The following is a 15,910-nucleotide window of genomic DNA, read 5'->3' as shown; positions in this document are numbered from 1 at the left end:
AGCATGTGCAGCAGTGGGGAAATCGGACATAGACATCACTGGGGAAGTTGGAGTACGTACATAGCTGTGAAGGCTGGAACATGTACATTACTGGGAAGACTGGAGCATGTACATCACAGGGAAGGCTGGAACATGTACATCACTGAGGAGGCAGGGACATGTACATCACTGGGGAGGCTGGAGCATGTGCAGCATTGGGAAGGCTTCAGCATGTACATCACTGGGAAGGCTGGAGCATGTACAGCACTGGGGAGGCTGGACTAAGTATATCACTGGGGAGGCTTGAAAATGCATATCACTAAGGAGGCTGGGACATATACATCACTGGGAAGGCTGCAGCATGTACATCACTGGGAAGGCTGCAGCATGTTCATCACTGGGATGGCTGCAGCATGTACATCACTGGGAAGGCTGCAGCATGTACAGCACTGGGGAATCTGGGGCATATATAGCACTGGGGAGGCTGGGGCATGTACACCACTGAGAAGGCTGGGGCTGCTATCATCATCTGTGGGACAGGCGTGCATTGCGTGATAACCCCACCCACAAGGTACATCCTCAGCCTGGCACTGGCCAGCATGAGGAGGTAATCCGTCAATGCATGCAGGATTCACTGAGTGTGCTGAAGTAATTTATAAATCCTTGCCAAAAAACCTGTGAACGAATCCCTAGACAGCACACTGATGGTGGTGAGAGTCCATGAAATAAGATTTGTACTTATCAGACATTTATGATATACTAGAAGGTGGCCCGATTCTACGCATCGGGTATTCTAGAATTTACGAATTGTGTAGTTCATGTATGATTTTTGTTATATATATATATATATATATATATATATATATATGTTGTTGTGTGTAGTTACCAAGTGTTTGTGTAGGGCGCTGTACATGTTCTGGGTGTTGTCTGGGTGTGGCGGGGGGTGAGAGCGGTGTTGTATGTGTGTTGCGTGTGTTGCATTGTTTGTGGAGCGCTGTGTGTGTGTGTGTTGCGCGGTTTGTGTGGGTGTGGTGTGTTTTGGGGGGAGGTATGTTTTGTGCAATGTGTGTGTTGTGCGGTATGTGCGTATATTTGTGTGTGCAGCGTTGTCTGTGTGTGTGGGTGTCTGTGTAGGGCAGTTGTTTGTGGTTCCCAGTGTGTGTGTGTGGTGTGTTGTGCAGTGCGCGCGCGTGTGTGTGTGTGTTGGGGGGAGGTGTGCACTTCCCATCGTGCCCCATCCCCCATGCAGCGCACTCCCCATCGTGCTCCATCCCCCATGCAGCGCACTCCCCATCGTGCTCCATCCCCTATGCTGCGCACCCCCCATCGTGCTCCATCTCCCATGCTGCGCACTCCCAAACGTGCTCCATCCGCCATGCTGCGCACTCCCAAACGTGCTCCATCCACCATGCTGTGCACTCCGAAACGTGCTCTATCCGCCATGCTGCGCACTCCCAAACGTGCTCCATCCGCCATACTCCGCACTCCCCATCGTGCTCCATCCCCTATGCTGCGCACCCCCCATCGTGCTCCATCTCCCATGCTGCGCACTCCCAAACGTGCTTCATCCGCCATGCTGCGCACTCCCAAACGTGGTCCATCCGCCATGCTGCGCACTCCCAAACGTGCTCCATCCGCCATACTCCGCACTCCCCATCGTGCTGCATCCCCCATGCTGCGCACCCCCAAACGTACTTCATCCGCCATGCTGCGCACTCCCAAACGTGCTCCATCCGCCATGCTGCGCACTCCCAAACGTGCTCCATCCGCCATGCTGCGCACTCCCAAACGTGCTCCATCCGCCATGCTGCGCACTCCCAAACGTGCTCCATCCGCCATGCTGCGCACTCCCAAACGTGCTCCATCCGCCATGCTGCGCACTCCCAAACGTGCTCCATCCGCCATGATGCGCACTCCCAAACGTGCTCCATCCGCCATGCTGCGTACTCCCAAACGTGCTCCATCCGCCATGCTGCGCACTCCCAAACGTGCTCCATCCCCCATGCTGCGCACCCCCCATCGTGCTCCATCCCCCATGCTGCACCAGCATCAGCCTCTCTACCCGCAGCATCAGCCTCTCTACCCGCAGCATCAGCCTCTCTGCCCGCAGCATCAGCCTCTCTCCTCCCAGCATCAGCCTCTCTACCCGCAGCATCAGCCTCTCTCCTCCCAGCATCGGCCTCTCTCCTCCCAGCATCAGCCTCTCTCATCCCAGCATCAGCCTCTCTCCTCCCAGCATCAGCCTCTCTCCTCCCAGCATTAGCCTTTTCTGTCCCCAGCATCAGCCTCTCTCCTCCCAGCATCAGCCTTTTCTGTCCCTAGCATCAGCCTCTCTCCTCCCAGCATCAGCCTCTCTCCTCCCAGCTTACCCCAGCCTCAGCCTCCCCCAGCATCAGCCTCTCTCCTCCCAGCATCAGCCTCTCTCCTCCCAGCATTAGCCTCTCTCCTCCCAGCCTACCCCAGCCTCAGCCTCCCCCAGCATCAGCCTCTCTCCTCCCAGCATCAGCCTCTCTCCTCCCAGCCTACCCCAGCCTCAGCCTCCCCCAGCATCAGCCTCTCTCCTCCCAGCATCAGCCTCTCTCCTCCCAGCATCAGCCTCTCTCCTCCCAGCATCAGCCTCTCTCCTCCCAGCATCAGCCTTTTCTGTCCCCAGCATCAGCCTCTCTCCTCCCAGCCTACCCCAGCCTCAGCCTCCCCCAGCCTCAGCCTCCCCCAGCATCAGCCTCTCTCCTCCCAGCATCAGCCTCTCTCTTCCCAGCATCAGCCTCTCTCTTCCCAGCATCAGCCTCTCTCCTCCCAGCCTCCCCCAGCATCAGCCTCTCTCCTCCCAGCATCAGCCTCTCTCCTCCCAGTCTACCCCAGCCTCAGCCTCCCCCAGCATCAGCCTCTCTCCTCCCAGCATCAGCCTTTTCGGTCCCCAGCATCAGCCTCTCTCCTCCCAGCCTACCCCAGCCTCAGCCTCCCCCAGCATCAGCCTCTCTCCTCCCAGCATCAGCCTTTTCGGTCCCCAGCATCAGCCTCTCTCCTCCCAGCCTACCCCATCCTCAGCCTCCCCCAGCATCAGCCTCTCTTCTCTCAGCCTCCCCATCCAAGCCTTCCCCAGGATCAGCCTCTCTCCTCCCAGCCTCCTCCAGCACGCCGTGCTCCTCTGCCGACACTCACACACCCGATCGCATACACTCACACACACACCCGATCGCATACACTCACACACACCCGATCGCATACACTCACACACACCCGATCGCATACACTCACGCACACACACATTGACGATATCGCACATACGCGCTCACACTCACAACATCCGGAGATACCACATGCTTCTGGCCATGTGATCCTCCGGCAGGTCCTGGAAGCTCACAGCACAGTATCGCCGCCGAGAAGCAAGCGATATCCCAGGATGTTGTGAGTGTGTGGATGCGATGTGATGTGTGTGTGAGGTGTGTGTGAGAGTGAGTGTGATCTGATGTGTGTGTGTGTGTGTGTGCTGTTATGGTTGTGCGTGTGTGTATGTTCTGCCGCTGCAGGACCTTGATGGGTGGATGCGATGTGATGTGTGTGTGAGGTGTGTGTAACAGTGAGTGTGATCTGATGTGTGTGTGTGTGCTGTTATGTGTGTGCGTGTGTGTATGTTCCGCCGCTGCAGGACCTTGATGCGCTGGTAACTATGCTACCATGGTTACCAGCGTATCTCGTCCCCCGCTCGCACGGGAGCCCACACCAGCATACGCCGGCCAGCCCCAGCAATGCGAGGGTATGTGTCGGCTGGTTTGGCGGCGTACGCTGATGTGGGCTCCTGGGGTTACAGTACTCACCTGGGAGTCGTGACCGTGTCGGTTCGGGGAATGCGTGGGGGGGGCGGGGCCAGAGCTAGCGTGCATTGCGTGAGGGGGCGGGGAGTGGCCGAGTTGCCAATGCCTGCAGGGTGCCGGGGCGAGAGGCCAATCTGTGGGGGGCGGAGCCTGGGCGAGCGGCCGGCCAATCCGCGTGGGGGCGCAGCCTGGGCGACCGGCCAATCCGTGCGGGGAGGCGGGGCCATGGCGAGCCCAGCGGCCAATCAGCTTTGTGTCACCGTAAGGACACAATTTTGGAGCAAGACAGACAGACAGACAGACAGATAGACAGACAGACAGACAGAATAAAGCAATTATATATATAGATACTGTACATTTTCATATATGTCATAAATGTCACAGAAGGTGCTCGTTATGACAGTGAGGCCCTTTCACCAAAAAAAGGTTGTGCACCACTGAAATAGAGGAATGATGGACTGCCCCTTTAAATCAAATCTAGTGCAATGGGAAAATGAACCTATAACCACATCTACCAATCAGACGTCCCTGCACATAATAAGGAAGCCTCCAACATAAACAGTGTAAATATTATCAGTATATTAGAGGGATTCCTCCGTGCTGTTATAACTGGAGAATAAGGCTATGTGCGCACTTTACAGATTTGGTGCAGAAATTTTCAGCATGAAATCTGCACCTTATGGCAGAAAAATGCTCTGAAAAACACATGCGTTTTGGTGTGTTTTTGTGCCATGTTTTTCTTTTTTTGCTACGTGTTTTTTTTATTAAGGCAATGGGTGGAAGGGTTAAAAAAAATTGCAGGAAAAAATGCACCAACAATTGACATGCTGCAGATTATTTTCTGCACCAAATCTGCAAGTAAAAAAAAGCAACATGCACACAGCAATTCAGAAGTCTCATTGACTTTGCTGGCATGAAGATAGACATGCAGATTTAGGCCTCAATCTGCACCAAATCTGCATCAAAAACGCACTGTGCGCACAAGGCCTTAGACACGATGTAATAGAAGGATAGTAAATGTAGCTCTGGAAGTGACTGGAGGATAAAGCGGGCTTTACACGCTACGATATTGCTAGCAATTTCTAGCGATATCGAGCGTGTAAGCACCCGCTCCCGTCGCCCATGTGATATCGTGTGATCGCTGCCGCTGCGAACATTATCGCTACGGCAGCGTCACACGCACTTACCTGGTCGTCATCGTCGCTGTGACTGCCGAACAATCCCTCCCTCAAGGGGGAGGGACGTTCGGTGTCACCGCGACGTCACTAAGCGGCCGGCCAATCAAAGCGGAGGGGCGATGAGCGGGACGTTACATCTTGCCCACCTTCTTCCTTCCGCATTGTGGCCGGTGGCAGGTAAGGAGACGTTCCTCGCTCCTGCGAAGTCACACATAGCGATGTATGCTGCCGTAGGAGCGATGAACAACATGGATAAACAACGCTTACCGATTTTTGAGTTTGGGACGACCTCTCCATGGTGAACGATTTTCACCATTTTTGAGGTCGCTTAAGATCGCTGGTAAGTGTCACACGCTGCAATACCATTAATGACGCCGGATGTGCATCACTAACAACGTGACCCCGACGACAAAACATTAACGATATCGTAGCGTGTAAAGCCACCTTACGACTTGAGTTAACAGCAGAATAGGGACTGCAGCTCTGGAAGTGACTGGATGATAAGACACATTGTAACAGCAGAATAATGCCTGCAGCTCTGGAGATGACTGGATGATAAGACGTGATCTAACAACAGAATAGTGACTGCAGATCTGGGGGTGAGTGGAGGATAAGACGTGAAGTAAAAGCAGAATAGTGATTATAGCTCTGGAGGTGAGTGGAGGATAAGACGTGAAGTAACAGCAGAATAGTGATTACAGCTTTGGAGGTGAGTGGAGGATAAGATGTGAAGCAACAGCAGAATAGTGAAGAGTCTGGAGGTGAGTGGAGGATAAGACGTGATATAACAACAGAATAGGGACTGCAGATCTGGGGGTGAGTGGAGGATAAGACATGAAGTAACAGCAGAATAGTCATTACAGCTCTGGAGGTGAGTGGAGGATAAGACGTGAAGTAACAGTAGAATAGTGATTACAGCTCTGGAGGTGAGTGGAGGATAAGACGTGAAGCAACAGCAGAATAGTGAAGACTCTGGAGGTGAGTGGAGGATAAGACGTGATGTAACAGCAGAATAGTGACCGCAGCTCTGGAGGTGACTGTAGGATATGTTCAATTAAATGCTTAAGCGGTGAACTTTCATTGCTGGAGAAAGAGTTGTAACCAAGGCCGGGACCAGGGGCCTAACTACCGTGGTCGCAGCAGTCACCATTGTGACCGGGTCCGTGAGGTTAGGGGCCCGCGGCCGCCCGGCAGATCAGCAGCCAGCTCCTTTCTGCGAACGAGTAGCTGCGCTGTTCTGCTGCAGACCACGCGGCGCGGCAGCCGCTATATGACCCGGTCGCCACCGATGACACCGGGCCCCCCTGCCTGGTGTCAGCGGTGGTGGCATCGGGCTCCCGTCATTGCACACTACTATGATATTGCATAGAGCAGCCGGCGCCGCTCTATGCATCATCAGTCTTCCCCCGTGCCTGCGCGGTCACGTCACTGCTGTGCGACTGCTCTATGTGCTGAGAGCACAGAGCATAGGTCAAGAGGACGCCGACCGGAGCCATGGGGGAACGAGGACAGAGGTGAGGACGAGCAGCGGTGAAACAAGTAGAGGTGAGGACAGAGCAGCGGTGAAAGGAGAAGAGAGGTACTTGTTTTTTTATTTTTTTTTTTATAAATCAGTGAGTACACGGGGAGGCTGGCTGCAGGACACATGGAGGCCTTGGGGGGGCCTGGCTGCATGACACATGGAGGCCTTAGGGGGGCTGGCTGCATGACACATGGAGGCCCTGGGGGGGGGCTGGCTGCAGGACACATGGAGGCCCTGGGGGGCTGGCTGCAGGACACACGGAGGCCCTGGGGGGGGACTGACTGCATGACACATGGGGGTCCTTGGGGGACCTAACTGCATGACACATGGAGGCCCTGGGGGGGGGCCTGACTGCATGCCACATGAAGACCCTGGGGGGCTGGCTGCATGACACATGGAGGCCCTGGGGGGCTGGCTGCATGACACATGGAGGCCCTGGGGGGGGGGGGGGCTGGCTGCATGACACATGGAGGCCCTGGGGGGGCTGGCTGGATGACACATGGAGGTCCTGGGGGGGCTGGCTGCATGACACATGGAGGCCCTGGGGGGGATGGCTGCATGACACATGGAGGCCCTGGGGAGGCTGGCTGCATGATACATGGAGGCCCTGGGGGGGCTGTTTGCATCACACATGGAGGCCCTGGGGGGGCTGGCTGCATGATACATGGAGGTCTATGGGGCTGCATGATACATGGAGGTCTATGGGGCTGCATTATACATGGAGGTCTATAAGGGTGCATGATACATGGAGGTCTATGGGGCTACATTATTCATGGAGGTCTATAAGGGTGCATTATACATGGAGGTCTATGGGGATGCATTATACAACATAAAGGACACCTTATACATGGAATATAGGGGTGGATTAAACATGGACGAGTACGGGGCTGCATGATACAATATGAAAGTTTATGGGGCTGCATTATAATACATATAGGACTATGGGGGCTACATTATAATATATGAAGGACTATGGCGGCTACCTTATACATGGACTATGGGGGTGCGTTATAAAACATGGAGGACTGTGGTGCAGTATAATAACATGGAGAACTATGGGGTGAATTATACTACATGGAGAACTATGGGAAATTCATTATAATAATTGGAGGGCTATGAGGGCTACTTTATACATGGAGGACTATGGGGTGAATTTATAATATATGGAGGACTATGTAGTGTAGTATAATATATGGAGGACTATGGGGTGAATTATAATACATGGAGGACTATGGGAAATGCATTATAATACATGGAGGACTATGGAGGTGCATTCTAATATATGAAGGGTTATGTGGGATCCTTTATAGTATATGGAAGGCTATGTGGGGGCCACTATAGTATTCGGAGAACTATATACGAGGGGCGACAAAGATACAAGCATGGGATGGGAATGTTTTGTGCTGAGGGAAAAAGGTACTTTCCCTCAGCACCCAGCTTTCCCATGCTCTGCTGTACATCTCTCAGCACCCAGCTTTCCCATGCTCTGATATGGGAAAACTGGGTTCTGAGGGAATAAAGTATAGCAGAGCATGGGAAACCTGGGTGCTGAGGGTAAGAGCCAAGTGTCAGCGTCATTATCCTGTACCCCGAGTGTCAGTGTCATTATCCCGTACCCTAAGTGTCAGTGTACGTGGATGGGGGGACCCGGTCCCAAAATTGCACCAGGGCCCATCAAACTCTAGTTATGCAACTGGCCGGGACTATGGGCGGCTGCACGATTGTCGCATTTTTTAGGAATATAACGGGTCACGTGTATCGATGACGTCGTACAATCATTAATATAAAGTTCTAAATGTACCAAATTGGCACTTGCTATATACAACATTTGGTGCATGTAGCATACCAGTTCTCATGCCGTGTCATGGTTGTCATCCATGTGCCTCAGAAATGGAGCTACCACAGCAAGGGGTTTGGTCTCTTGGATGCTTCTTTAGGTTGGCGCACACCATTCTTACAGATGTCAGCTTTTACTATTTCTATGTTGTGGAGAATTTAATACTACTTTTCTATATCACACTACACCAGACCGGAGAAGATGCGCCAAATGCAATATGGTAGCGCACTGCTGTAGATTCAGCGCCTCTTTCCTCGCGTTACATTCAGACCTGCCGGTAATAATTTGGCGCATGTTACGACTCCCGGCCACGTTTCTTTTCTAATCACTTTTCAGAATGAAGGATCAAAGCGTGTACGACACATGATAGACCTGGCGCACAGTATGTAGGTGGGTTCATGTTTGCCGCTTTCTCTTAGTAATCCTCTATGAGAGTCAAGTGATTCTCTGCTGAGTTTCTCCACCATGTGATGCCGGTGAGAGCTGCGCCCCAGAGACATTCGTTAAGGTTCTCATAAGACAGAGCGGAGGTTTTGCTTTAATGCCTGGGTCAGGCATCACTACCATTAAACCCTTCACCACCCCCCAGATGTTATAATGGTGCAGAAGCCAGAGGTTTATACTCACAGGCGCAGCGCAGGCTCTTCCTGTAGATGCCCCAGATGAAGTCCCCACAGAGGTCGCACCAGGTGTACTGCGTGTGGGATGTGGGCTGGAAGTAGTGCCCCTTCCCTATCTTGCCTGGTGGTAGAGAGTCATCCTGTCCTGACACGACCTTTCTCCGCAGACTCCGCTGTAAAATGAGGGGCGCTCTGCCTGGGGGGATCCTCACCGCATTTGTCCGCTCCAGCCGGTGACCGCCTTTAGGGTTCTTGGTCAGATCCAGCCCATCCAACTCATCACACGGACTCAAGGTCTTCAGTTCAATCATCTCAAAAGACATCCCATAAACCTCGGGGTGAAGTCACCAGGGGTCAAGAGTGACCCTGACCTCTGAGTCTCACAATTTTTTGCTGGGTCTCTTTTGCTACGGTTCCTCCTCCCTTCTTCTCGCTCTTCTCTCTCATTTCTGGCTTCCTTCCCTCCTCCCCTCGGTCACATTCTTCCGTCTTACTTTCTTCGCTTTCTTTTTGTTTGAATTTCTCATCATCGGTGGAAGAAAATGTTATCAGGGTCCCTGAGGTCCGTTCTGAGGCGGAAGCTGTGGAGCCAGTGAGGTCTCAGCTGTGGGGGTCTCCGGAATTCACAGACCTCCCCCTGAAGTTCAGTGTCACGGGCACCGCAGTCTGGTGACACTCAGCAGGATGGACGAAGGATGAGTCTGTAATCTAATCTGGCCATGAACGGGTTAAGGAAGCAATGCCAACAGCTGCTGCTGGGGTCCGGGTGGGGGGAAATGGAGCAGGGGGGGACCTGGCAAATCCTGAAAAGTCTCCAAAGATCCTGCAAAGTCAGGACAAAGAAAACCAAAAGTGGAGAAAAAAAACGTCGTCCAGCGCCAAAGTGACCGATAAAATAACTTTGTAGGATGGAAAATGGTCTGGAGGAAAGGAGAACGTCAGCAGCAGGCGGTGGAGAAGATACCGAGGGGAGGAGGAGACCCTGGCTGCTGCCCCACACTATCCATGTCTCCATAGAAAATAGCAAAAAACAAAACTAGATTACTGAAAAGCTGGAATGTGGAGACAACGCCGTAGTGAGGAGAGGAAGGAGAAAAATGCTGAAAAGTTCCCTCAACCTGATGATCGAGCAGCAGAAGAGCCCCAGGGGCCACTCAGCACAGTCAGCAACACATACCCTTACCTAAGAATGTGGCAGTCAAGAATGATCGGGGTATGACGAGCAAAGCAACATGGGGGACGAGGTACTACAAGGGGTATATCATAGTGGACAGCATGCATTGAGCGATACAATATGGGGGATGGAGTGCGACAAGCGACGCAATATGGGGTTAGGGTAGAACGAGCAATACAACATGGGATCAGGGTACAAGGAGCAATAAAGCATGTAGTTAGGATACGAGGAGCAATACAACCTGGGGTAAGGGTACAACGGGCAATACAACATGAGTCAGGGTACGAGGAGCAATATAACATGGAGTCAGGGTACGAGGAGAAATACAACATGGGTCAGGGTACGAGGAGCAATACAACATGAGGGTTGAGGTATGTCGAGCAGTACAACATGGGGACTGGTAAAGACGAGCAATAAAACATGGGGTTCAGGGTACAACGAAAGGGGTACAACATTGGGTGCAGTGATCAATACAACATGGAGAAAGGTGTGCGACAAGCTATACAATATGGGGGCCGGGGTACAATGAGCAATACAACATGAGATCAGGTTATGAGGAGCAATACACATGATGGTCGGGGAACGACAAGGGGTACAATATGGGAGCCAAAGTGCGGTGAGTGACACAACATGGGGCAAGGAGTGTGCCGAGCAATACAATATGGAGGCTGGGGTACAACGAGCAACACAACATTGGGTCAGGATATGAAGAGTAATAGAACTTGGGGTCCAGGGTACAGCTAGGAATATAACATGGAAGCCAGAGTGTGGTTGGTGGTACAACATGGGGGATGAAGTGCGACAAACTATACAATGGGGTCAGGGTATGAACAACAGGAGCGTAACAACATGAGGGTCAGGGTACAACGAGCAATGCAACATAGGGCTGGGGTATGTTGAGAGATACAACATGGGGCCAAAGAATGAGGAGCAAGAGAATATTGGGGATAGGGTGTGGCAAGTGATAAAACATGGGGTAAGGGGTATGGAGAATGAGTTAACATGGGTTATGGGAACTATTACACATCCCTTGTGTACAGTGAAATGGGGTACTTATAAGACCCCTTGGTCCAGTGTAGGGGGTTGTTATATAACACCAGAGTTTGGTGGTAGAAATATATGACCCCTGGTCCAGTGTAGGGGGATAGCGTTACAACCCCAGAGTCCAGTGTAGGAAAGTAGTTATATGACTTGGGATTTGGTGTAGGGCAGTGGTAATGCAACTCCAGCATCCGGTGTAGGGGAGAAGTTACATGACGCAGGGGCAAATGTAGGGGGTAGTTATACGTGGGGCTGCTGATAAGTCTTTGGCTTTGTGATCTTTTTTGTTTCTATGGTAACGAATGTTACATCACATGAAAGCCTTGTGTCTAATTTATGTTTTCAAAAGTTTGTGTTTGTTGCTTATGGCAACAGTGTTCTACGCACGCGGGAAAAACAAAATGGTGGAGTCTAAAGCGATATTCACAGCAACTGAGAGCAGAGGAGTGATAAAATTCTTGATTCTACAAGGAAAGTCCGAGAAGGATATCTCATGGTGACATGTCGCAGACATTGTGGGAATGAATGCCCTTCATATTCCACAGTTAAGAATTGGGTTGCCAAATTTAAAACGGGCCACTTCAGCACCAATGATGAGGAACGTCCTGGATGACCGAGAATGGTTGATGTTCCGGAGATCGTTGATGCTGTGCACAACCTCATACTGGAGAATCGACGAATTTCAGCTAAAGCAATAGCAGACATCATGGGGATTTCCCGTGAATATGTTTGTGTCATTATCCATGAACATTTGGACATGAGGAAGCTTCTGCAAAGTGGGTCCCCAAATGTTTGACAACAGATCAGAGAAGCATGCAAGTGACAACTTCCCGGTCCATTTGTCAGCGTTTCCGGACTGATAAGAACTTCCTGGATCGACTGGTCACTATGGATGAGACCTGGATTTATTTGTATGATCCTGTAAACAAAGAACAGTCTTAAAACAGTGGAGGCACAGTGGTTCTCCTCGTCTAAAGAAGTTCAGGGTGCAAAAATCAGCCACTAAGGTGATGGCATCTGTGTTCTGGGATAAGGAGGGCGTGCTGCTAGTGGACTACCTTCAAAAGGGTTCCACCATCAATGCAAGGTATTACATTGAATTTTTGGACTAATTGAAGGCAGCTCTGAGGGCCAAAAGGCGCGGCATGCTGTCCAAAGGAATCTTGTTCCTGCAAGACAACGCCTCCGCTCACACTGCACAAGCGACCACGGCAAAATTGTCAAAGCTGGGCTTCCAGCTGGTTGACCATCCACCTTATTCACCAAATCTAGCTCCCTCCCACTATCATCTGTTTAAAAACCTGAAGAAACACCTTAAGAGTACCAAACTTCATACCATTTGTGATGCCATGGCAGCTACAGTTGCCTGGTTGAGGCACAACTGAAATCCTTCTTTAGGCTAGGCTTACAGGAGTTGGAATACCGATGTAAGAAGTGTATTAACATCAGTGGAGAATATGTAGAATAAATGTAAAGTTTCATCATCCTATCTCGTTTCTTTCTGGGTAAAGCCAAAAACTTATCAGCAGCCCATCGTACAATCCCTGGGTCCCATGTAGGGGAGCAGTTATAGGTCCCCTGGGTCTGGTGTGAGGGAGGCAGTTACATGAGCTGGGGGTTCATTATAGGGCGTCCGTTACATGACCCCGGGGTCCGGTACAGTTATATGTCCTCTAGTATGTAAGCCCGCAAGAGCAGGGCCCTCTCCCCTCTGTACCCGTTTCTCACTGTTACTTTCTTCATTGTGATTTATACTTGTTTTGTATGTAGCCCTTACAACACCATTGAATTAATGGTGCTCTAAAAATAAAAAATAATAATATGACCCCTGTGTCTGGGATAGTTGTATAGATGAAGGTGCAGTCTGCAGTAATGACCACAGTTTCCTCGTGTGAACGCTCCTCTGCCGTTCTTACATTCTAAGGTCTCGGGAGCATCATCCTGCCATTCATACCCCCCAATCCATGAATATCAGGAAGTGCCCCCGCTCTCTGGACTTTTTTCTTGTCTTTGAACTGAACTTCCTGTTGCTTTATCTAATGACAGCAGCGTCCATTACTAATTACTGAGGGTCACTGCGCCCATCGCCCCACACCTCATTCCAGATCTTACTTGTTTCCTCCTGAAGTCAAGAGATCACAAAGAAAAATAAGTAACTGAGCCTTCATCAAACACGTCTGACATTGAGAAAGCTGTGACTACCAATATGGCTGATATTACAATTCATCACCTCAAAAGTGAAGACTACGCTGGATGACTGGATGCCAGATCAGGGAAGAGTAAATCTTTTTGCTCAAATCAACTTTATTTATGTTAGTGGCTTGGCCCATGAGGAGGGAGTGGCTCAGTCCATGTGGCAGGAGCAGCTCGAGCCTTGTGGCCGGAACAACTTAGGGCATGTGGAGGGAGCGGTTTGGCCCATGTGGAGAGGCTCACTCTGTGTAGAGGGAGCGTCTCGGACCGTGTGGAGGGAGCGTCTCGGGCCGTGTGGAGGGAGCGTCTCGGGCCGTGTGGAGGGAGCGTCTCGGGCCGTGTGGAGGGAGCGTCTCGGGCCGTGTGGAGGGAGCGTCTCGGGCCGTGTGGAGGGAGCGTCTCGGGCCGTGTGGAGGGAGCGTCTCGGGCCGTGTGGAGGGAGCGTCTCGGGCCGTGTGGAGGGAGCGTCTCGGGCCGTGTGGAGGGAGCGTCTCGGGCCGTGTGGAGGGAGCGTCTCGGGCCGTGTGGAGGGAGCGTTTCGGGCCGTGTGGAGGGAGTGGTTCGGCCCGTGTGGAGAGGCTCAGTCTCTTTGTCAGAAGCAGCTCAGTCTGTGTTGAGGGAAAGGCTCAGTCTGTTTGGAGAGAGCAGCTTGGGCCATGTGGAAAGGCTCAGGATCAGCCGGTGTGATGGGAGTGGATCGGCACACGTGGCGGGAGTGGATCGGCACACGTGGCGAGAGTGGATCGGCACACGTGGCGAGAGTGGATCGGCACACGTGGCGAGAGTGGATCGGCACACGTGGCGAGAGTGGATCGGCACACGTGGCGAGAGTGGATCGGCACACGTGGCGAGAGTGGATCGGCACACGTGGCGAGAGTGGATCGGCACACGTGGCGAGAGTGGATCGGCACACGTGGCGAGAGTGGATCGGCACACGTGGCGAGAGTGGATCGGCACACGTGGCGAGAGTGGATCGGCACACGTGGCGAGAGTGGATCGGCACACGTGGCGAGAGTGGATCGGCACACGTGGCGAGAGTGGATCGGCACACGTGGCGAGAGTGGATCGGCACACGTGGCGAGAGTGGATCGGCACACGTGGCGAGAGTGGATCGGCACATGTGGTGGGAGCAGATTGACCCAGCTTGAACTGGGTTGTAGGAGTGGTTCAGTCCGTGTGGAGGGAGCAGCTTGGGCTGTGTGGCGGGAGTGGATCGGCCAGAGGGAAAGTAGCGGATTAGACCAAGGAGAGTAGGTCAGCCCATATGGCGGGAACTGCACAACCCGTGTGTCTGAACTGGATTGGTCCGAGGGGAGGGGGTAGGTTCACCCACGGGAAGCAGCACAGTTTGGATGGCAAGAACGGCTCAGTCCATGTGGCAGGCTAGGCCCATGTGGCAAAAGCGGCTTAGTCCGTGTGGAAGGAGTGGCTGGGCCCGAGTGCTGCCTACTAACGTCAGCGCCATGTGGTCCTGTGGCTGCCACATCCCATCGTCTTGTGCTTTATTCAGCGCCGGCAGGAAACCACAATGACATATGCACCGGCATCTTCAAAGCACGCAGCATTTATAAAGTCTCATGAAATTACATCTCTAACACATCAGGACAACCCCCAGCATGCCATGAGAGTCTGCAGCTGTCATAGCATGCTAGGTGTAGCAGTCTCACATATGTATCCACTAGTGTACAACAGAAAATGGCACAGGAACATGAAAGATTATAGTGAGAACAGGAGCCAACTTTACCAACAGATCAGGTGGTCATGCTGACGTCCTGCCATGTTGTGACCGGTGTCGTTTGAGGGGTGTCAGATGGCGTTGACTCAGAGTGACATGGCGGCATCAGGAACTGTTCAGACCACAGACTCTAAAGGCCCCGTCACACACAGAGATAAATCTTTGGCAGATCTGTGGTTGCAGTGAAATCATGGACATATTGTTCCATTTGTACACAGCCACAAACCTGGCACTGATTGTCCACAATTTCACTGCAACCACAGATCTGCCAAAGATTTATCTCTGTGTGTAAAGTGGCCTTTACCCTCCTCACTATACTTTCTCTGGTGCTTCTGAGATGCAAAGGCAGGCTCATTAGTGATTGGACTAGCGGAGTTAATTTCTGCTAGCCTGCTGGTTACCTTTTTGATCACATGTTGCGGGAACCTATTACAAGTACTCACCACCTTTTTAAGATGGAGGAATGTGTCTTCCTATGCCGACTATAGCTTTTTGCTATATTGGTCCGTGCGCTGATGATTTCCAGTCTGGTGACTTACTGCGTGTTGCTTGGTGTGTAGTGGAATTCCTCCTGCCAGTCTAGTAATTTCCTCCCTGCTTTACCTTTATCTTATCTTATCACTTGTTGTCTGATTACTCTGTGTGAGTGCGCTGTGTGATAGAGTTTTGGTTTTCCCTGTTTGTCTATCATTGTTGGTGTTTACACGCTCCTGTACCAGTGACCCCCCCCCCCCCAACCAGAGTTTAAGTGAAGGGGTAATAGATCTGGACTGGTCAGAAGCAGGGGTAGTACGGCGGCCCAAACATCGTCACCAT

General features: G+C 52.0%; 1 protein-coding gene across 1 annotated transcript in view; it reads right to left on the bottom strand.

Moving 5' to 3' along the window:
* Nucleotides 1-9,675, bottom strand: part of RASSF1 (Ras association domain family member 1) — a 46,274-nt gene extending 36,599 nt beyond the window's left edge. Inside the window, exon 1 of the mRNA XM_075321666.1 lies at nucleotides 8,959-9,675. Coding sequence (XP_075177781.1) covers nucleotides 8,959-9,274 — 316 coding nt within the window. The 5' untranslated portion in view covers nucleotides 9,275-9,675. The remainder of the gene's footprint in view (nucleotides 1-8,958) is intronic.
* Nucleotides 9,676-15,910: the final 6,235 nt, after the last annotated feature.

Source organism: Anomaloglossus baeobatrachus, chromosome 8 (assembly GCF_048569485.1).
Source record: "Anomaloglossus baeobatrachus isolate aAnoBae1 chromosome 8, aAnoBae1.hap1, whole genome shotgun sequence".
NCBI classification, from domain to species: Eukaryota; Metazoa; Chordata; class Amphibia; order Anura; family Aromobatidae; genus Anomaloglossus; species Anomaloglossus baeobatrachus.
This window is presented reverse-complemented; position numbering and strand designations above follow the sequence as displayed.